At 33.2% G+C, this 23,441-nt stretch overlaps 2 protein-coding genes across 8 annotated transcripts in view; one reads left to right on the top strand and one right to left on the bottom strand.

Annotated features, from left to right (window-relative positions):
* Positions 1-3,843: 3,843 nt before the first annotated feature.
* LOC111051013 (radial spoke head 10 homolog B) overlaps positions 3,844-23,441 on the bottom strand; it is a 53,252-nt gene continuing 33,654 nt past the window's right edge. For 3 of the 7 annotated variants that reach the window (XR_005570497.1, XM_039421308.1, XM_039421305.1), the window contains 3 exons: positions 12,584-12,757; positions 11,976-12,178; positions 6,641-7,020 (listed from right to left, as the gene is read on the bottom strand). Coding sequence is in view for 5 of the 7 variants with exons in the window: in XM_039421308.1 (XP_039277242.1) it covers positions 6,817-7,020; positions 11,976-12,178; positions 12,584-12,757 (581 nt within the window). In the remaining 2 variants the exon portion in view is untranslated. Of the gene's footprint in view, positions 3,964-6,638; positions 7,021-11,975; positions 12,179-12,583; positions 12,758-23,441 lie in introns of those variants that run through there. The other 4 variants (XR_005570498.1, XM_039421306.1, XM_039421304.1 and 1 more) reach the window with 3 other exon arrangements.
* The window catches only part of LOC111044905, a 336,821-nt gene continuing 323,309 nt past the window's right edge, over positions 9,930-23,441 (top strand). The window contains exon 1 of the mRNA XM_039421315.1: positions 9,930-9,977. The gene's annotated coding sequence lies outside the window, so the exon portion shown is untranslated. The remainder of the gene's footprint in view (positions 9,978-23,441) is intronic.

Genomic DNA, 23,441 nt, shown 5'->3' with positions numbered 1-23,441 from the left:
GGCTATTCACTCAATGCAATGAATAATTGTCTGTTAAATTACAACTGCATTACTATTTTTGAAGTAAATGTAGCTTGAAGAATAAATTTAGAAATTAATGCATCTCTATTCTTATATCCTTGGCTACCGTTTAAATTTAAATTATTCATGTTTCCCGTCCATCTGTGTAAGATCCTTTGTTACCTTTCTAAAAATTCAAACCAACTTCAAGTGTACACAAAGCTCTAGTTCACTCATCTGCTCTTTCCTCTCCTTCTAAATTACTGCTGTATTTTCCCTCTCTATTGGAATACAGTGTCGATTGCATAATTTGCCTCTCACCTAATGGCTAGCAGACATTGCGCCTGCGCGCCTTACCGCAACTTTCAGACAGATAATGGACTTTTCCGCTAGGGTTTGCATGCCAACCACTTAGGCCAACTGCATTTCATTGTTATTATTGTTCTGAGCTGGAGAACAAAAGAGAAAATTGTATCACTTCTTTCAGTTTTTATTGTGCGACTATTTAATGCATCCTGTTATTGACATTGGATGTCTTCAATATCTTTCCTTTGTGGATACGATTTGTTTCATCATACGAATTAATCTTTTTCTGTTATTTCAAACTCATTACAGTATTTTGATTGATGAAGGCCCTCAATAATAATGAATACTATGAGTAATATACAACCCCAATCTGGACCGTTCCAATATTGCTATTCCAGTATTGCTATTACATTGATGAAGGCCCATAAGAATAATGAACTGCAATACGAAATTGAAATTGGTTTATTTGCCATAACATTTTACAGTCAGTACTTACATTAAAAATAATATGATAGATACTATAAATAATATTATAAGTAAATAAATTTATATAAAAAGGCACTACCGGCATAAGTGGAACTTGTTCGCCAGCAGTGAGTGCGATTGAAAATTACAAATATTATAACATTAATCAAGACTAAAAGTGGATATATACTATAATACCCATCGTACAGAATCAAGAAAAGCGTACTATAACAGACGGATTATACACTATGATCTTACAGTTATTACAAAATTATCATTTCATACACTTATCTTGAAATAAACTCTAGCTTTTACCCACTCTTCTATTTCACTACTTAGTTTTCTTGTTATTCTATTGTTTATGAAGTGATATGGGACTATATTAGCCAAGTATTCCATGAAGTATGTGAATTGATGTTTATTTATAGTTAATCTTGTAAAGTTTCGAGTATAAGGATTGAGTACAGACGGACGAAGGTTGTGTAAATGTGTATTCAAAGTAAGATGCTGCTTATTTCTATTGGCATGTGTAATGATTTTCCCTACAAAGACCTGTCGTAGCGTTGGAACCCCAAATTCAACAAACAAATTCCTGCTTGGATACAGTCTAGGCCGTTTTAGAGCGGCTCTAATTAAATGCTTTTGCAGGGTAAATATTCTATTAAAGTGCGTGTCAAAGGTACCCCCCCCATAATGGAACAAGGAGTGAGCGTATGCATGATATATGGTTCTTATGATTTTGATATCCTTTAGAGTATTAATTTTATAGAAAATGTATATTAGGTATTTTAATTTAGATATTATGTGTTGTACATGAAAGTTCCATTTCAAGTGACTGTCAACTATTATTCCAAGATATTTTAGAAAATTGACTTTTTCGATTGTTCCACAGATACAATTATTGGGTCTAGAGACGATATGAGAGTCATGGTTGTGAATTTTTATATCTAATTCAATAGGTGGTTCACCAGTTTTTGTTGGAGTAAAAGCAATAAATTTTGTCTTATTTGAATTTAATGTGAGAGTATGCTCGTCAAACCATCGCTTAGCAATGCTTAATCCTTCATTTGCGTTTTCATATGCCTCTCTCCATGATGATCCAGTAAATAACAATACTGTGTCATCAGCAAAAGATATCTTAGTGGAATTCGGGATATTTAATTTGAGAAGATCATTCAAATAAATCAAGAATAATATTGGCGATAAGACCGTTCCTTCAGGAAGACCAAAACTTGTTAGAATTCTTGTATCAGTTTTATTGTTGAAGGTCATAGTTTGTGATCTATCCTGCAGATAGCTGGTAATCAACTTTTTTGCCACTCCACGGATACCACATCCATTGAGCTTATCTATCAATGTCGAATGAGGTATGGTATCAAAAGCTTTGGCCAAGTCTAGGAAAACAGCCAGTGTTTTAATGTTCTTATTGAAATTCCTGCTAACTGAATCAATCAATACCATAACAGCATCTTTGGTTGATTTACCAGACTGGAAACCATACTGATTTTTTGCAATTAAATTATTTTTATTTAGGAAGTCAACCAATCTTTTTTTAATCAGTCTTTCTATTATTTTAGCAAAATTTCTAAGTAGGCTAATTGGTCTATAATTTGCTGGATTGGTCTTATCGCCTATTTTATGGATTAATATCATTTTGGCTATTTTAAAACGTTTTGGAAAGTAACCCTCACTAAAGCATCTATTTATTATTATTTCAAGTGGGCCAGCAATATAAGGGGAGATCTGTTTCAGGCAGCGACCAGTGAATTTATCCTCTCCAGGTGAAGCATCATTTTTTAGGGAATTTATCGTGAGTGAAATTTCAACAGCATTTATTGGATGTAGATAGAGACTATTTACAGGAGGTATGGATAATGATCGTAGGGGAGATGTATTTCTATTGTTATCTAGTGCTTCTGCATATATTTTCCCAACATTTACAAAATAATCATTAAATATTTCAGCATCTATTTTTGGTTCTATCTTTGAGTTTTTTTCTATTTCTAAAATTTCTCTTATATTTTCCCATGTCTTTTTTGTATCACCTTTGTTCAATTCAAACTTATTATTAAAATATTCAATTTTTGCATTTCTAACAATGTTATTTAAGGTGTTTCTGCAATTCTTATAATGATTTTTCAGAACTGTATTGAAAGGCTGCTTTTTCAGTTTTTGGGCAATTCTATCTCTTTTGCGCATTGCACTCACCATACTCTGTGTAATCCATTTTTTTAATGGCCTTTTCTTATGTGATATGTGTATGATATCAGTGTGTCTATCTATGTAATAGGTTAATTTGTCAATAAAAACGTCTACCAATTTATCAATGCCCTCAGAGTGTATCATATTTAAACAATTCCAATTTTCTCCCTCTAAGTCATTCTTCAATGTCTCGTAGTTTATTTTCATAAAGGTATTTTAAAAGGTGGATTTTGGATAGAATTGGAAAGGCAATTTATATGGAATGAGGTACAGTAGTGGTCAGTGATAGTAGATTTTATAATAGTTGCAAATGTATCACTCTCTTTAACGGATCTTGTTTTTAAAAATATGTGATCAATGCAGCTGCTGCTATAGTTTTGAGCTCGAGTGGATTTATTTATAAATGACTTGAATCCATTCAGTTGCATGACACCTAGATATTCATTACTTAAATTATCATTGTCGAGAATATTTATATTTATGTCTCCTATCAAGATGACGGAACTGTCTGGCCGTAAAGACTGCAGACAATAAATACAGGATTTTGTCACATTATAGCTTTACTGTATTCTGACACTTAATGTTGTGACATTTGTTTTCACAAAATACAGAAATGCAGTTATTACCGAACGGATCGGTCACCCTTCGTTGATTCTCTCTTTATTCTGTGTACATTGAATTTTCTATGCAAAATGCATTTCAAGTACGGGTCTCCACCAACTAAAATGTTAATTTACAAGTCAGTAACCTCAGTGTGCGATCTATTGTCGAATACAAGGTTTTCCTACACATCGACCCTGAATTGAGACGCTAAAAATTGCAGGACTATATAGTTGCATGCATTTTATAAAACAAATCAATCCTTCACGATGCATATTTGTTGATCATTGAACGGTGGCAGTTTTTTTTCTTTAAAGTGAAATTGATAATAATTTTACTTTCTACAAAAAACATGATTGGTTTGAATGAATTCCTCTTATTGGTCCAAGCCTGTAAAATAGGAATGAGTTCTTATTGGACTGTCATAGTTTAAGACTATTGAAAAGCTGTAGAATAAGTGTTTTAACACAGAAAATTTATGAAATCACGAAAAATTATCATTTTTAAAACATGAATCATCCCGCATTCAAATATAAAAAAGTGTTACTGAAGTACTTTGCGTACTGCTCATTTTTCCAGCAAATTTCTCCAATCATAATATTATAAATATATATTTCATAGAAATACAAATAAAAATCGAAGTACCCTTTTTTAAAATTGTTTACTCACAACATGTTTCTATGATCCCATTTTCAAGTTGATTTTTTTAAATCCAACACTTGGATTTTTATTTTTATTTCTATCAAAAGTAGCCCCAACGAAAAAAGACAATTTTATGGCGAATCAACCTAATAAATATTTAATACACTGAATGTTTACTGCAGTACAAATGTATACTTTACTGACATTACTTAATGAACTTTTGTGGATAATTATATTTGTAAAATTCATCAGTTTGTCATGAAGAACTAAACAGTAGACTTTTATCCTACCATAACGAGTAGTAGTAGTATTTACTAATATGCTAACAGAACTAGTATAATATTTTTGAAATAGCTCTGCTTTTTCAGGTAATTTGTGATTGCTTCCTTAATGATGGTTTGGAATTGTATCAACTCGTAATTGAGGATTCAATTCATAAAATTAATATAGTTATTATAGATTAATAATAACTAATTCGAATATCCATAGATATAGTTATCGAATAGTTAAAGAAATATTTCCTTTCCAAACCCTTGAAGATTATTTTAAACAATTAGCATTGAATAAATAATTGGATAGCCATAGAGGTAATAAGATTTTTATGAAACATTTACTTGTATAGCAAGGATAAAAACAATATTTGTCGAAGTATTTCAATGGACTATGCTATTTGAAATTCTAATAAGTTCTACATGAATTTGGAAATTGTTTTTAATAATTCAATCATTAATCCGATTATCATCTTCATTTCCATTTCAAATAAGTCCTGGATAGCTATGATAGTATTTTTACACCTACTAAAATCGTTTATGAATACTTTATAATGTAAAGTTGTATTTTAATGTGTAAACATCTTTGTGTATTTGATTGTAATGTGATGTAATACTTATAAATAAACTTTTTGAATATATTTACTTTGTATCATTTTATATTTTTATATAATAAACATCGTCAGATTAAGTTATTCATTTATTCTCAATCCTTCCAATATATATATCGATAATTTTTAGTCTAATTTAATCAACAAGCATCCTTACGAACTCTTCACTAATCGCAAATATCAAAAAACCATGTTAACATCTGGCCTTTGGGGAAGAGAGAACAAGCATCACACCGCGACTTGATTACGAAGAGAGTATAGTAGTAGACAATTGATTGTTGATTACGGTCATAAGTCATAGCGAGTTGATTATGGTCATAAGTCATTAGCGAGTTTCAACAGATTTCAAGCAGCAATCAGTTGTACACCTGCACTGTCACTTCTTCCAGCATATCGAGTTATGATGACGATAATTATAATTTGTATTTTCTGAGACACAGGAAACATTTCCGGAGAAGAGGACTTTCTCTGGAGGCCAGGTCTGGGAAGGTCGGGGTCAAGTCCCGAATCTGACCTCGCCGCTATTTTATCCTTCCGCTGTACAAATTTACATTCTCTACTGCTGGGAGTTTCACTTCAAACTGTCATCTTTCACTAGAAATAACAGCATAGTGCTTCCCATTCAACTAATGCTGACAGTTTTGACTGAATAATCTCACTGTGCCTGTTTCACCAGCGCATGGTCCAAACGCCGTCGTCCATGGGCCGACCGACGAAAAAGTTATATTTTCATAAAAAAGTGTTCCTAATTAGCATACTGAAAACGGTCAAAAAACAAAGCTCATTACCGCCACTCAAAATCTATGAGATCTATGTTTTTACCCCATTTTTCACGAACTAAGCCTGAAATCATCGGATGCACCGGAAATTAATTGTAGAGAAATTTTTAATGCATTAAGTAAGATAATGAGCGGCTGAAGGAAGTTTTTTCGTTCATCGTCTCTAAGTATAATAGCAAGACGTTATGAAATTTGAGATAATTTTGAGTGAAAATTCTATTTCATTCATATCCAAGACTTCTTTGGTAGAGCAATGCAACTCGAATTACACGAGTAACGAGAGCATTTTTGGTACTCTTATTGGACAGATGACCAGCACCTACAACTTCCAGTTATTTTGTTTCCATTAAACTTTTATTGGAACAAGGAATTGGTCCTTTGGAATATTTATATAGTATGGAAAGTAGTCATTGAATTCTTCAGAAGTTACTTGGATATTATATACCTTGGAATTCTGTTCAAGGTTTCTCTACTCCTCTTTCTACTAAGAATACACCCACTTCATCTAAAAGCACATTCTTCTATACTAGGAATATTTGGTTCATTCCTTCTGAAATAACCTTGCCAGTTTATAGCTCTTTGTTCCTATAATAATTTCTTAAGTAGCAATAAAGCTTCGAGTAGACAAATAGACTGAAAATAAACGTGAAACTATATCAACTACCAGGAGAAAAAATCGATAACTACGGTAACAGTTTGTTAAATATGGTCTCTGGTAAGAGTTACAATGAGGTGTTGTATATGGAAAATCATGTAAAATATTAATGTGTATGGAGATTTATTACAAATTTTATATTCATGAAACAAAATAATCGCAGTAGTACAGCAATAAAACTATGATCGAATAGAAATTGAAATCTTACATGGACTTTGGCAGTAAATAGCCAAGGTCATAAAATGTTAAAACTTTTCTAAACTAGCAAAAGAGTCATAACATGAATTTTAAGGTTTTTTAGAGATTTTCAGAGCTTTAGCTGAGTTATCTCTTGACACCCTTGTTTTTTTCAAAGAGGTCCGTCTTTCTTCTTTTGGTTTTTGCGATAGTTTTATTTCAATTGCTTGTTTCCTGCGTTCTTGCTTCTTTTTGAATTCAAAGCATTCAACAGCACACAAGAGAAGAATTTCATAAAGCTCAAGAAATGTCATCTGGAAAAAGAAAGTCCAATAGTAGGCCTAAACCTAGATTTTTTTATGAATTATATAATATTTAAATACATTATCACTCCATATTAACTTATGGTACAATCCATATTCTGTTGTTGAGGAAAAATCATCCAGCTTTGGTAGCTCAATCTAAGTATTCCAAAAATATTTTTTAATGATATACAATAAGATATGAATTTTTTAAATCATGCATAGGTAAAGGGAAGCATAAATTAACATCTCAGCACTTATACAGAGTGACACAGAATAACGGGAACTTTTAAAAACGCCATAAAACATTCTATCACTTTTTGACAATTACTTCTACAAGATGGCTTCCTCCTGCACGAATACACTCTAGAAATCTGTGTTGAGATTCCTGACCGATTACTGCAACATTTCAGCTGGGATATTGTTAATTCCATTTTGAATTGCCTTTGTTGTGATTCAACCACAGTTATTGGTCAAATAACAAATATTATGAATATTTAGTATTTGATAATATAATATAAAGATATTAAGAATTATTGAGTTTTACCTTTGACTATAGAAAGGTTCTATAGTCAAAGGTTTTACTTAAGAACATTTGAGATAAGATCTGGAAATTGAAAATCAAAGTAACCTTCTTTTAAAAATTTCATTCACTGTATGTTTGGACATATTAATGCCATTTTCAAGTAATTTTAAAAATGGCATTAATATGTCGGAGCATGTAGCGAATAAAAGCTTTTAAAAAAGGGTATTTGGATTTTTGATTTCCAGAAAAATAAGAGCCCTCACCAAAAAATTAATGAGATAAGACATGATAATATACAGAGAAGGTGCATGACAATATTAATGAGTTGACTATTAGAATGAACTGGTATGATCAAGAATGCAAGGCAGCTATTGGAGAGAGAAATAGGCTGAGGTTGGCTGTGATGCAAAGGTCAACGAGAGGCAATGTGGAAACCCACACAGAGAGCAGGCGTAAAGCAAAAAACAGAATGAGAAAGAAAAAACGTGAATACCTCAAAAAACAACTAGAAGGAATAGAGAATCTACATGTTCAGAATGAAACAAGAAAATTTTATCAAACTGTGAAGTGTTATGAGTAAAGGGTTTCAACCAAGGACTAACATGTGCAAAAGTAAAGATGGAGAAGTGATTTCTGAAGAATCGAAAGTACTAGACAGATGGGCAGAACATTTGCAATTGACGGGTCGCAGCAAGCTGCTGGCATCTTCTATGATCTGTCAAAAGCATTTGATTGTGTAAATCACGAGCTCCTGCTAAAAAATTAAGCTTTTATGGAATAGCGGGTACTGCTATTAAATGGATTGCATCTTATCTTCAGAGTAGACAACAATGTGTAAGAGATAGATCATCTAAAAGAACATCTTCATTTAGAAAAGTCACAAATGGAGAACCTCAGGTTCTGTCATGGGACTCTTGCTATTTTTAGTGTATATCAATGATCTCCAAGTCATCACCTGACTCAAAATTAATTATGTATGCTGATGATACAACTGCCTTAGCATCAGGCTCTAATGATATAACACTATCAAATAAATTAAAGAGTGCTCTGGAAGTAATAGCAGAATGGTTTGAAGCAAATTACCTCACTTTGAACTATATAATAAAACACATTTGATCCAATTCACAGCAACCCGTAATTTAGCAGCTGTAAATAGAACTCAACTTCCAAGAATAGAAAACCGGTTAACATCATCCTCATCAATCAAATTCTTTGGTCTAATATATAGATCAAAGTTTCTCTTGGAAAGAACATATTCAATTCTTAACAAAAAAATTGAACTGTGCCTATTTTGTTATACTAAAACTATCTCACTCTCTTGACAGGAACACCGTTTTGGCAGTTCATTATGCTTATGCTTATTCCCAATTGAGCTATGGGACAATTTTTGGGGGAATTCAGTAGATAGCCACAAAATCTTCATTATCCAGAAGAAGATATCAAGAGTGATTTGTGGATTACAAGCAAGAGACTCTTGTAAAACGTATTTTTAAGACCTGGACATTCTTACACTGCCTTCTATCAACATATATCAATTGCTAGTTTTTGTTAAACTGAATATTCAAAAATTCCACTAGTGCAAATTAACCATGAGTACAATACGTGTCATAGAAACCTGATTGCTTACCCAATTCATAGGCGCACATTAATGGAAAACCCCCTTTTACGCCAGAATGAGATGTTACAATAAACTACCAGCAGCCATTAGAGACATAAATTCGGTAAAATTTTTTAAAAAAGCAGTCAGAAAATTTCTAATTGAAAAAACCTTGTACTCCATTTCACAATTTTAAATAAGTAGAATAGATATATAGACATTATAAACAATTATTTTCTATACATTTAGGCATTCTATGTATAATCATGCTGTTGAGGCCATTTGAAATTGCATTCATTCGCTCATTGACCGCTAGATGGCAGGAGAGTTCTATAATTTTATAATATTCATTACTCATCAATTTATCGTTCGAGGCACTGGAAAGTTTGCCAGTCAGTGTGGATTTAGCTTTTGTACAGCTATCTACTTGCTCTCGAGGCATTAAGATTCAGGAAATTCGTCCTGAATCTGCCTAAATATTCGTGTCGTTTAATATTCTAGGAAATTCGGCCTATACATTTATTCGTGTACATAAATATTGTATTTTCGTTTTACATGAAAAGTTACTCATGTTTCGTATTAGTGAAAAGTGAATGCCAGAACTCAAATTTTAGTTATGTTCTTATCAATAGTCAAGTCATAGTGTTATATATCCAGACAGTAAACTTCATCTCAGAACGGAAAAACAGCGAGGAATCAACTTTAACAATCGCATTTCAGATAAATCGGGTGGCATAATTTCACCTATGTTTTCCTCTCATCTATATCCTATCCAACTGTCCACCTTTTACCTCAAATATAAGTAGGGAAACAATTCGATTCGCGACATGTTGGATTTGGGATTTGGTGAGTACATTTTCTGATTTTCTATGTGTTCTATGTATGTGGTTTTTTCTGAATGGATATATTATTCAGCACAAAGATTTGATTCGTTTTATACAGTCCACTTCAGAGCATTTGAAACGTGTAGTTTGAAATATTTAAATCTAAAGAAACAGTATATACGTAACACATGCATTTTTTATTATTATTTTCACTTGACAATATACTGTATAGTAATTATATAATAATTTAGATTTGGTAATACTGACATGTCACCAGTCATAAGAGTGAAACTGAAAAAAATTGATGTAATGTGACAATGAATGAATGAATAAATAAATAAATTTCCAGCAAGTACTGAATGGGAATGGAGATAGAGACCAAGAGATCTGGACCCCCCGCTATCATACAGCTGATATTGAAATGAAAACTCCTACTAAGGAAGAAGTAGTAGAGGCAATGAAAAAACAAAAGAGCTGCAAATCACGTGAAAGAAGACTCCATATAACTGCTGAGATGTGGAAAAGTGAAGGTGATAATGTGATTGATAAAATATTTCAATTGATCCTTATGATATGGAGGAAGGAAGAGCATGCCAAAGGAGTGGAGCATGGGTGTGATCTGCCCCATCTTTAAGAAAGGAGAAAAGTTGGTGTGTATAGCAACTGTAGAAGAAACACGCTATAGAATAATGCCTACAATCCTCCTAAAAAGAATGATCTTACTATCCGAAAGAATAGTTGGTGAATACCAATGTGGCTTCCGTTCAGGAAGACCTGGATAACCATTGATCAAATTTTTGCAATACGCCAACTGATGGAAAAGTGTACAGAGTTTAATGTGGATTTACACATGTTATTTGTTGACTACAAACAGGCATTTGACTGTGATTACTAAAAAACCTGTTGGAAGCACTTGAAACTTTTGGTTTCCCTAGAAAAAATATAAGATTGGCGTCCATGATTTTGTCAAGCAACAATGCTAAAGTACTTGTCGGTTGACAGGTAATATCATTTTCAAATCCAAGCAAGGGCTATCCTATTCTGATGACATTGTATTAGTGACTGTAGTGGGTCTAAAGGAAAAGTTTCTCACATTGGAGAAGGAAGGGCTATAGATAGGACTTGGTATCAACAATAACAAAACAAAGTATATGAAAGTTACGGCATCTCTGACAAGGAGAACGAATGAGGATTTTGAAGTTGGCGAATATACATTTGAAAATGTAGATGAATTTATATATCTCGGCACAGAGCTCAATGTGGGTAACAACCTCAACAGTGAAATTAGAAGAAGAATTGAACATGGCAACAGAGCACACTATGCAAATAAAAATATGATGGAATCTAGACTTATATCAAAGTGAACTAAAATGAAAATTTACCAAACTCTGATAAGACCAGTAGTGACGTATGGCTGTGAAGCATGTGTTCTCAGTTCACAAAACATGAATGCATTGAGGATCTTCAAAAGGAAAATTCTGAGAAGAATACATGGTCCAATATATTAATAAGGAGAATGGAGAATAAGGAACAATGTAGAAGTCTATACCATCTTGCAAGGGAAAGATATAGTAAGGTATATAAAGTCTAGAAGAATTAGCTGGATGGGACATGTACAACGAAAGGAGCAAAACAGAACACAGAAACATAGGCTTGTTGGACGAATGGAAGTAGTCAGGAGAAGAGGTCACCCCAGAACTCGCTGGCTTCAAGATGTGGAGAGAGATCTGGCGTGCTTGAGAGTGAGAGTACAAATAATCGGATAATACAAATATAAAGTGATAATACAAATAAATTGAGGAGGCGAGCAGGTGATAGAGATTATTGAGGAGGCTGAGGTCCATGTAGGGCTGTAGCGCTTCGTAAGTAAGTATTGGAATGAGTAAGAAAGTTATGCCAAAAATCAAAATATTTTGCAGCAATTGGGATAATAAATTCTACATAAAAACACCAACTCATTGAAAAATAGTGAAGCTAATATGGAATCCACTAAGTTTGCCCAATTAAGATTCCAACAAACCTTATAATCCATATTGTAGAATCTGTCGCTGGTTTTGACTCTCGGACAGATTTGAAGAATGCACTTCATTGCAATACGTGGGTTAACATAGTCCAAGTATGCCAGGTACATTATTTTAGCTGGCTCTGATTTGACTTTTTTTAAATTCTCAAGACTCTGATTGGCACAGATTTTTATCTTTGCATAAGTATCACGCCCATCAACTGTGAAATACTGAAGATATTAGTTGCGATATGAGCCATCAATTATCAATGGTAGTTCCAGATTGATAATATATATGATTTTTATATTTTTACATATCTTTCTATTTTATATTTTCATCCTCTCAATCTTTCTATAGATACGACATGTTTTGGCTATAATAAGTGAATTAGTAAGGTACTAGAGTTGATTCGTTGAAAAAAAATATTGTTGCTCTGGAAGATTTGAACTTTTTGGAAACTTTTACATCAGTAATATTATAAAAATGATTATCATGCAGAAAGAAATCTTGAAACACTTTTTTTTAAATAAATCTAAAATTCATTCTACAAAAGCATTCTATTTGAAATATATACGACAGCGAGACGTTAACTAGGCACCTACCATAATAAATTATTGAAACTTACATTGTTTTATTATATCATGGGACATTTCCTGTACATTCTTCAAATATGAATTATTCTTCCAGTTCAAAATTGCATTCAACAATTGTCTCGCAGTTAAATCTGACTGGAGGCTTTGGTAAAGACCAAAAATTTCTCTCATGAAGCAAAGATTTCTGGAATCTTTGAAAACCGAACCTGAAAATAAGAAGCGCATCACTGTTCATAGTCATCCTAACATTATTAACTTGCAAATTAATTTTCAACATATTTTACTACGAAATATTAATAATCTCAGCTTTGAATCATCAAAATTTGCCATTATTCTCAAACAATTCGAATGAAAATTAACATTTATTGACATCCCACCACATCTTTTGATGTGGTAGGGATGGCAACTCTCAAAGTGTAGGAACTGTTGAGTGTGGGTGGATTTGGTGAAAGTATTGGTGGATATAATAATAATAATAATAACTTTTTATTGTCAAAAACAATGTATAAAAAAGAAATTATAATAATTAATCAATAATCTAGAGACTAAGCTAATATAATAATTGATGAATCTAGTTTTTCAAGTGTTTTTAATCTATCCGTGTCGTGTGTATCCTGTTTATATATATATATATATATATATATATATATATATATATATATATATATATATATATATATATTTGGTGATTTGGTGAAAGTGTTGGTTTTTTGGGGATCACTGCAAATTTTTTGGCCTCGGATTGAGAGGGAACGTGGGAGGGATCTTTTGATGTGGTAGGGATGGCAACTCTCAAAGTGTAGGAACTGTTGAGTGTGGGTGGATTTGGTGAAAGTATTGGTGGATATATATATATATATATATATATATTATATATATATATATATATATATATATATATATTTGGTGATTTGGTGAAAGTGTTGGTTTTTTGGGGATCACTGCAAATTTTTTGGCCTCGGATTGAGAGGGAACGTGGGAGGGATCTTTTGATGTGGTAGGGATGGCAACTCTCAAAGTGTAGGAACTGTTGAGTGTGGGTGGATTTGGTGAAAGTATTGGTGGATATATATATATATATATATATATATTATATATATATATATATATATATATATATATATAAGTTACATCGTGAGAACCTACAGCAGTCAGCAGTTTCTATACAACTTCTTGGAACTCTCCTGGAACTGTTGGAGCCAGCTTTCTCACGCATCGAGCGTCAGTCCTGCTTACAACATCGAAGCGAGAGGTACTCAAAGATCACTTGTCAAAATTATTTAATTCCAAATTTTGTGTATGTAAATAAAGATTTCTTTTTTAAAAAGAAATCTTACTGAACGCATTATTTAGCTGGCGCAGTCGGTAGGACGATCGGGATTAATAATGAACATAATCTTCAGTTAACGATCGTTCGTAATATAGGGACCTCGCGTTTGCGACATCCGAAAAGTGTGGTGAATTATCAAGCTGCGAAACACCAACATTGTGAAGTGCAGTGGATATCAAACTTCGATATCATCATCACCAAATCTTCTTCATCGAATGTGCATCATCAACGCTGAAAGGACATCAGAAGAGATGAGCATAGCATTCGTTTTAGTGTAAGTCTTAATTTTAAGTTTTAATATTGTAATATTTTAGTTTGGTTATTCTCGAAACATTTAAATATTTCAGAATGCCTAATCAATCAGTAGATACAGAACCCTCTGCTGCTACCCCTGTTTTAAGAAAAGAATTCCTGGATATGATACCAGAATTCTCTGGAGAGCCATTATTATTAAACAGATTTGTATCGATTTGCGATAAAGTAGTTGCTAAGTTTTTTGTACAATCGAATCCCGATGATTTTCAAAATGAATATCTATTTTCTACTATTATTTCTAGACTCAAAGGTAGAGCTTTAGAACTTGTAACCAGTGGAAACACTTATGCTTGGCCTGAAGTGAGAAGAGTACTTCTCGACGGCTATCTTGACAAACGTGATTGTTTCACGTTGAATATTGAAATGACAGAATTGAAACAAGAAAGTAGCGAAAGCCCTTTTCATTTTCACGAGAGAATTCAAAAGATTCTCAACTTACAACTTGCATATTTCCTTACGAAAATGGCAGCAAACTCAACTATTCTATGCGAATATGCAAAGCAGCTTGCCCTTAGGGTATTTTTGAGAGGTCTGAATGAACCTATAGGATCACTGATGAGAACAAAAAACCCTTCAAGTCTAAGTGAAGCTTTGAGTATGATCACAAACGAAATGCAGTACAAAAACAGAAATAGTAATTATAATTTCAATCTCAATAAGAGACCAATCTCACAACCATTCCAACAACTTCCTCTGACTAAACAAATCCAACACTTTCCTCAGACTAGACCAATGCAAAACTTTCCCCAAAACAAGACTTATCCGAACTTCCAAAACCAATCACAACAAAGACCAATGATTACACATCAAAATAGCAATCAACAATTTCGCAACTTCAGTTCAATGAACCAACAGAGACCAATGTTTCAAAGGCAATTTTTCGGTCAACAACACAGACCACAAATGCAATCGCAACCAACTCCAATGAGTATTTCAACCAGAAACACTGAACTTGAACCCCCGAAAAAGAACCCCAGATTCAATCAACTGACAACCGAATTCGCTACAAACAATGACGAATTACTCAATACTAACAGAAACGAACTCTTGACTGACAATTTCTCAAATGAACCGTTCAATTACCCCGAAATGACTGGAAATCTCATGAACAATTTTGAAAACTTGGAATTGAATGATGATTACAATAATCAAATGACTTCCGACCAAACAGAACAAAATCATTTTTTAGGAGAAACAAGCCTCGGAACAAATTTTCAATTATGAACTTGCAAACAAAAGATAACGAACTCTCTTACTTTCTAGACCCACAAACGAACTTTCGAGTACTGATTGATCCCGGAAGTACGCAATCCTTTATAAAAAAGGTAATTGCACATGAAGGTTTTAAAGATTCCTTGAAACCAACACCATTTGAAGTTACTACAGCCCATGGTAAATCAAAAGAAAAATTCAGTGCTAAAATACCATTCCTAGGAAGAAAATTTGAATTGTTCGTATTTGATTTTCATAAAGATTTCGATCTCTTGTTAGGAATGGATGCTATAAAGCAATTGGGAGTAAGATTGGATTACATTAGTAACAAACTTTACTATGGAAACAACAAGTTCCAATACTGTATTACAATACAACTTTGCAACACAATGAACCTTCTAAAGTCAATGAACCTCGTCAACTGTGGACTTACTTGATTGAAGCACGTAGTCAGAAAACAATATCAATTCCGATAAAAAACGTGTCAAACGGAGAATGCTTTCTCAAATACCAAAATCTCTCTGGACTAGAAATTCCACAATCTGTCCTAAAAGTTGAAAACAATAAAGCAATCTGTCTAATTACAAATTCATTTACGGAAGATAAAAAATTGACAATCACATGACCTTTTGAAGTTGAAAATTTGGAAAACTATGAACTAGTCCCTCATTCAAAATCCACCTCATCTCCAAACAGTAATAACTTGAATAATTTTGAAGTTGACCAAACTAGATTAGATCTTTCAACAATTAGAACCGAACACATGAATTCCGAAGAAAAAGAAGCAATATTAGAACTGATAAAAGAGTATGCAGACATTTTTCATGTAGACGGAAATAAATTGACATTCACAAATCAGGTCAAACATGTAATCAGAACAACCGATGAAATTCCAGTTTATTCAAGAAATTATCGATATCCTGTTGTTTACAAAGCAGAAGTTGATAGACAAATCCAAGAAATGCTAGATCAAAAAATTATCAGACCCAGTCATTCAGCTTGGAACTCACCAATTTGGATTATACCCAAAAAAACGTGATGCATCCGGAAAACAAGAATACAGAATTGTGATAGATTTTAGAGGAGTAAATGCAAAAACTATTGATGATAGATTTCCATTGCCAAATATTGCTGAAATCCTAGATAAATTAGGAAGATGTCAATATTTCACAACTCTTGATTTGGCAAGTGGTTTCCACCAGATTCAAATGCATCCCGATAGTATTGAGAAAACAGCTTTTTCCACAGATACAGGTCACTATGAATTTCTAAGAATGCCTTTTGGATTAAAAAACAGCCCACCTACATTTCAAAGAGTACTTAACAATATCTTGAGAGGTATTCAGAACGAAAAATGTCTTGTCTATTTAGATGATATAATAATCTATTCTACCAGTCTCCAAGAACACATCCAAAGATTGAGAGAAGTATTTGATAGATTACGATATGCTAACTTTAAAATTCAGCCAGACAAAACAGAGTTTTTAAGAAAAGAAGTAGCTTATCTAGGACACATAGTCACACCAGAAGGAGTAAAACCAAACCCAGAAAAGATAAGAGCAATACAACAATTTCCTATCCCAAAAACTACTAAAGAAATCAAAGGATTTCTAGGACTGTTAGGCTATTACAGAAGATTCATAAAAAATTTCGCAGATGTAACCAAACCACTAACAAAACGCCTAAAGAAAGGAACCAAAATTAATGTTGAAGATGAAGATTATATGAAATGCTTTGAATATTGCAAAACCCTTTTGTGTAATGACCCAATTTTACAATATCCTGATTTTTCATCCGAATTTTTATTAACAACAGACGCTAGTAACGTATCAGTAGGAGCTATCCTGAGTCAGAAGAAAAATGGTGCTGATTTACCTATAGCTTATGCTAGTAGAACCCTGAACGAAAGCGAAACCAGATATTCGGCAATAGAAAAAGAATTATTAGCGATAGTTTGGGCAACCAAATACTTTCATCCCTACTTGTACGGCCAAAAATTCAAAATTTATACTGATCACAAACCATTGCAGTGGCTATTCTCAATAAAAGAACCAAATTCCAAACTTGTCCGCTGGAGATTGAAACTAGAAGAATACGATTACGAGATTTGTTATAAAAAAGGAATTTTGAATCAGAACGCTGATGCTCTATCTAGGATCCAATTGAATAATAATGATGTTATTCCAGGTCCTTCAAGACAAAACACAGGTGAAGAAGTAGATAAGATAATAAACGAAGCTATTGAAATGCATTTTTCTGAACTTGACGATCAATCTATGATAGGAAATGTAGACGACAATGATGTACGTGACATTGACAACAACCTTGACATTCGAGAAGAACAACATGACTCTGACGATCAAACAGTGCATTCAGACTATCACGGTAATGAAATGATTGGAATTCAAACTCTTGACGAACCAGTAAACTTTGCTAAAAATCAAATATTACTAAATCTAGTGAAATACAATCCACGAAAAGTGAAATACAAAAACTATTTGAAAACAAGTGCCGAATTATTGTAGAAATTTCTGAGAATAATTTTGAGAAAGATGTAGTAGAATTTGTAAAAGAATATCTAGTTTCGAATGTAAAATATTGTCTATACTTTGAAAATGATTTCTACGAAAGATTCACTGTAGTAATTGCAACTTATTTCAAAAATACACAACTCAAACTAGTACGTTGTACGAAAAAACTGATTGATGTCACAAACGAGGAAGAGATAAAAGAGATAATCGATAACTATCATGTCGGAAAGAATAATCATCGTGGAATTCAAGAAACTTATGAGCAAATTAAAAGAAAGTACTACTGGCCAAATACTCGAAACAGAATTCAAAATTTCATCAATAGATGCGACATTTGCTTAAAAACAAAATACGAAAGAGTAGGCTACCCTTGAACTTGGAAATGAACCTTCCCCCCACTGCTTCAAAACCACTTCAAACTATTCATATCGATAGCATTACTTTTGACAAAAGAAAATTTTTGACGATAATAGATAGTTTTTCACGTTATGCACAAGCCTATCCACTTGCTAGTGCACAAGGAATTGAAATAGTTGATAAACTACTGGATTTCTTCAGTCATCACGGTGTTCCAGAAATTATAGTTTCAGATAATGGCACAGAGTTCACTAATAATGTGGTGAAAGAATTGATGGCACTTCATAAGATAAAGATTCACTTTATCAGCACACAGCATCCCCAGTCAAACGGCATGTGCGAAAGATTGCATTCAACCCTTGTCGAGCATATTAGACTCCTTAATAATCAAGCTCAATTCAAAGACGATTCTATCGAGAGAAAAGTGAAACATGCAATTTTAGCGTACAATAATAGTATTCACTCTGTAACAAAACTAACTCCATTTGAAATTCTGAACGGACACATAAACGCAAATGCTTTATTTGACATTGACATTGGCAAACAGATGATGAACGACTATGTCAATCAACACAGAGAAAAAACCAAAAAGCTCTATGAACACATTAGAGAAACGAATCAAGCAATTAAAGAAAAGGTTATCGAGAAAGTAAACGAGAATAGAGAACCATTGCCTGAAATTCCATCCGATATCTACGTTAAAAATATGCAGAAACAGAGTAAGACAAAAAACAAATATAACAAAGAGAAAATCGAATCTGTGAACAGAGACCTTAAAACAGCTAAAATCGTACCGAGACACCATAACACAAAATCTAAAATACACCTTTCCAAAATTAAAAGACCTAGAAAAATCATCAAAACTAATGACATTGAAAAACCTAAGACAGTGACTCAACTGACTATTGACAATGACAATCCTTTTCCAGGTCCCTCTTCATCCTGTACGCAGCAAGATCAGGAACAGCAATAGACATTAAGAATGTTACTATTAATTCTGGAATTGTACCAATTAACCTTGGCAAAGCCAAACTTGTATATAACTCGCACGTTTTCGTACATAATTATGATCTGAAATCAATGTATTCAGAAATTGAAAATTTGAATAATTACTATGGTATCTCACTATTTTTGGAAAAATATTAGTATAAGTTCAAAAACCGATTTCGTTACAGAAAACAGTAGTAAATTAAGAGATGCAATCAACTATTTGAAATTCATCAACCATACAAAGTCTGTTATTGAAGAAAAATTGGAAATGATTTTGTTTTACAATGAAAACGTCAAACACAATAAAAGAGGATTAATAAATAGTCTTGGATCTGTTTTAAAATTTATCACTGGTAATTTGGACGCATATGACGAACAAAAATACGATAAGTTGATTCTCGAACTGTATAATAATCAAGATAATTTAGCCAATCAAATTTCAAACCATTATTCAATCAGTCAAAACATTATTGTAGAATTCAATGAAACAATTAAACTTGTGAACCAAAACTTCAATGAATTGAAAGAGAAATTTTTGATAATTAATGATGATTTAAACGATTTCATAGAATTAGAAAAAATTAAAGATATTTTGAATCAATTACTTATAGCTTATAATATTTTATTAGACGTAGTTCATGACATTGAAAATTCTATTGCATCTTGTAAAGTAGGCGTTCTGCACCCTAGTATAATGTCTACTAAAGAATTGTTCAATGAACTTGTGAAAATTTCAAAATTCTATGACAAGAAATTCCCATTAGAAATTAAGTATAATAAGATGTTAGAAATAGAAAAATTGATTAATGTAGATTGTAAGCTAATTAAGAACGAAATCATTTATTTTCTCGAATTTCCGATTGTAGAAGAAGTAACTTTTGATCTTTTTGAATTATTACCAATTCCAAGTAAAGTAGAATCAAATTTTGTAACAATACTTCCACAAAACAAATACCTATTGAAATCTTCTGATAATTCTAATACTTTAAAAATTGAAGGATTGTATAAAGAATGTAGATTGATAGGAGATAACGAATGCTATCTGTGCTCATCCGAAGCCATCTCCCATCAACAACTGCAATGTGAAGCGGCTATCATATCTACTGGTTCCACTGACAACTGTAAATTCACCGCCGTCCAAATTGAAGAGAACCTCATCAAATGGATTCCCGAAATACAACAATATTTGGCAGTCTTACCAAAATTGGAGACCTTCCACATAGAAACGAAAACCGAAACTACTGTGACAACACTTCAAGGAATTTATTTCATCAATACAGCCGAAGGAAAAATTTACTATCGAGGAAAACCTCTGTTCCACTCTTCCCAAACGAGAGGACATCCAAAATTTCTAGAAAACATCCAATTAGAACTTCAAGATCATCAAATTCCAGACTTCCAAATTCATTTGAAAAATTTAGACAACTTTAACCAATTTAAAAACATTCAAGTGTCTCCAGTTATCCGAAAATCATATTTAACCACCGACATCAATGTTTTCACAACCATTTTGTACATTGTGATTGTTCTTTGCGTGATTTTCACCGTGTACAAAAGAATCTCCAAAAGAGGACAGCAACCTTCTTCAAGAACTTCGCTACCAACCCCCGAAGTTCTCTTTAGGGAGGGAGGAGTTACATCGTGAGAACCTACAGCAGTCAGCAGTTTCTATACAACTTCTTGGAACTCTCCTGGAACTGTTGGAGCCAGCTTTCTCACGCATCGAGCGTCAGTCCTGCTTACAACATCGAAGCGAGAGGTACTCAAAGTTCACTTGTCAAAATTATTTAATTCCAAATTTTGTGTATGTAAATAAAGATTTCTTTTTTAAAAAGAAATCTTACTGAACGCATTATTTAGCTTATATATATATCCACCAATACTTTCACCAAATCCACCCACACTCAACAGTTCCTACACTTTGAGAGTTGCCATCCCTACCACATCAAAAGATCCCTCCCACGTTCCCTCTCAATCCGAGGCCAAAAAATTTGCAGTGATCCCCACCACCTTAAACAGTACCTCAAAAAACTCCACCAATCCCTCCTGAAATGTAACTTTCCTGAAAGGTTGTTACAGAAACAAATCTCCTCCAAAACAGACACTCATCCAACCACAAAAAATTCCCAAATCCCACAAACTCCAAAGCTCTGTACTACCTACTTCCCTGGAATCGAAAATCTCAAGCCTGTCCTTAAAGATCTGTTCCATGTCGTCTCATCCAATCCCTCTACCAAACACCTTTTCCAGCAACCACCCACCCTCATTTACAAGCAGCCTCCCAACCTCAAAAGAATTTTTAATAAAAACCAATCACTCACCTCTGATGAACTCCACCTGGTACCCTACCCTGCAAACGCCCCCGCTGTAAAACCTGCCCTATCACTGATCCTTCCATTCCCTTTACCAGTCCTATCACCAACTACACCCATCAAATCCATCAATCCAGTAATTGCATCTCCAAAAATTGCATCTACCTCCTTTCCTGCAACTTCTGTCCTGCCTTCTACATAGGTGAAACCACCACTGCCCTAAACCTCCAGATCAACAATCACAGGGCTTCCTTTAAAAATAATACTTCCCTACCCATCCCCACCCATGGCTCTGAGCACAACAAGAACTTTGACCAATGCTTCAAAGTCAAAGTCCTTGCCACTATCCCTCCCACAGCCCCCTCCATAGATGTCAAGATGAAAGAATTGGCTTTTATTTGGGTGCTTGGAGCTGCTTCCAGTCCTGGTCTTAACAGACAGCAATAGTACCATAACTATCAACTCTACACCAACTGTTTAATTAAATTGGAATAAATTCCATCTCATATATAAGAAATTTTACAGCTATCAAATATGTAATAATTTTCAATAACAATAAAAATAAAAATAAATTTAATTCCAATTCAATTCTATAGTTCCATTTTCTAATTTTATTCTACTTCATTTTGGATTTCTAATTTTGAATCTCTTCTTTTCTATCAATTCATAATCTACACCTTTCCTTATCCATAACCCACTCAAATTTGAAATCTCCCGCTTGAAATAACCCATCATGGCCCACCAACTAATCCCATAATGCTCCTTCAATCAGCGCGTCTCTGTGTTCACAACCGTTAGAATGTTCAAATCTGCACTTCACTTCCTGGTTGATTGACAAAGGGGGCCCAGCCCCCGAAAATTCTCGTTTAAATGTAAGTTTTTAAGTGTTTTTAATCTATCCGTATATATATACGGATAGATTATATATATATATATATATATATATATATCTATATATATATATAAACAGGATACACACGACACGGATAGATTAAAAACACTTAAAAACTTACATTTAAATGAGAATTTTCGGGGGCTGGGCCCCCTTTGTCAATCAACCAGGAAGACTTATTATATATATATATATATATATATATTATATATATATATATATATATAAATGATTGTCTGTGTGTATGTTTGTTCCCTATAGACTTGAAAACTACTTGACAAAACGGCATGAAACTTTGGGAATATGTTGTATAAATATTGGGGATGGTTTCTGACCACAAATTTTAATAGGGGGGCTAGTAGTAATTGTTTATTAATTCATTTTTACAGACTTATGTTTTCGAAATTGTCGGCTGAGCGGCTACAGAAGAACGGAAAGATGATCATGATTCAAGATCATATTGTGATAATATGATTTAGCATCTAAAGTTACCAGCTGCAATAAACACGTCACCCTGTGATAAATCGTGCAATGAATCGTTTAATGAAAACATTAAATTCATCTTTGAAACACTGACTTAACCAATCTATTTTTTTAATTCAACACTTTACTAATTGATTCGGAATCCTGTACTATTAAATGAGCAATTTCTGTTTATATGTTTATATGTTTATATGTTTGTATTTCACCAGATCTCAAAAACGGCTCTAACGATTTTGATGAATTTGCAATATAGTAGGTTTATGATATAAAAATTCGATTGCACTAGTTCTTTTCCCTAAGAAAATTCGCAGAACGAGCATTAAAAGGATAATTCATCCTTGGAAAAACAGCTGAGACTTTCGTCGTCTGTGAAATTGTGGATAATAGAAGTGAGTGAGCGAGTGCGTCTGTGGAAAATCAAAATATCTCATCCCCAAAATTCATATGCTAACGTATAGCCAGGTGTAA

The sequence above is a fragment of the Nilaparvata lugens genome, chromosome 2 (genome assembly GCF_014356525.2).
Source record: "Nilaparvata lugens isolate BPH chromosome 2, ASM1435652v1, whole genome shotgun sequence".
NCBI lineage: Eukaryota > Metazoa > Arthropoda > Insecta > Hemiptera > Delphacidae > Nilaparvata > Nilaparvata lugens.
Note: the sequence above shows the minus strand (reverse complement) of the source record. Positions and strands in the feature narration are given on the sequence as shown.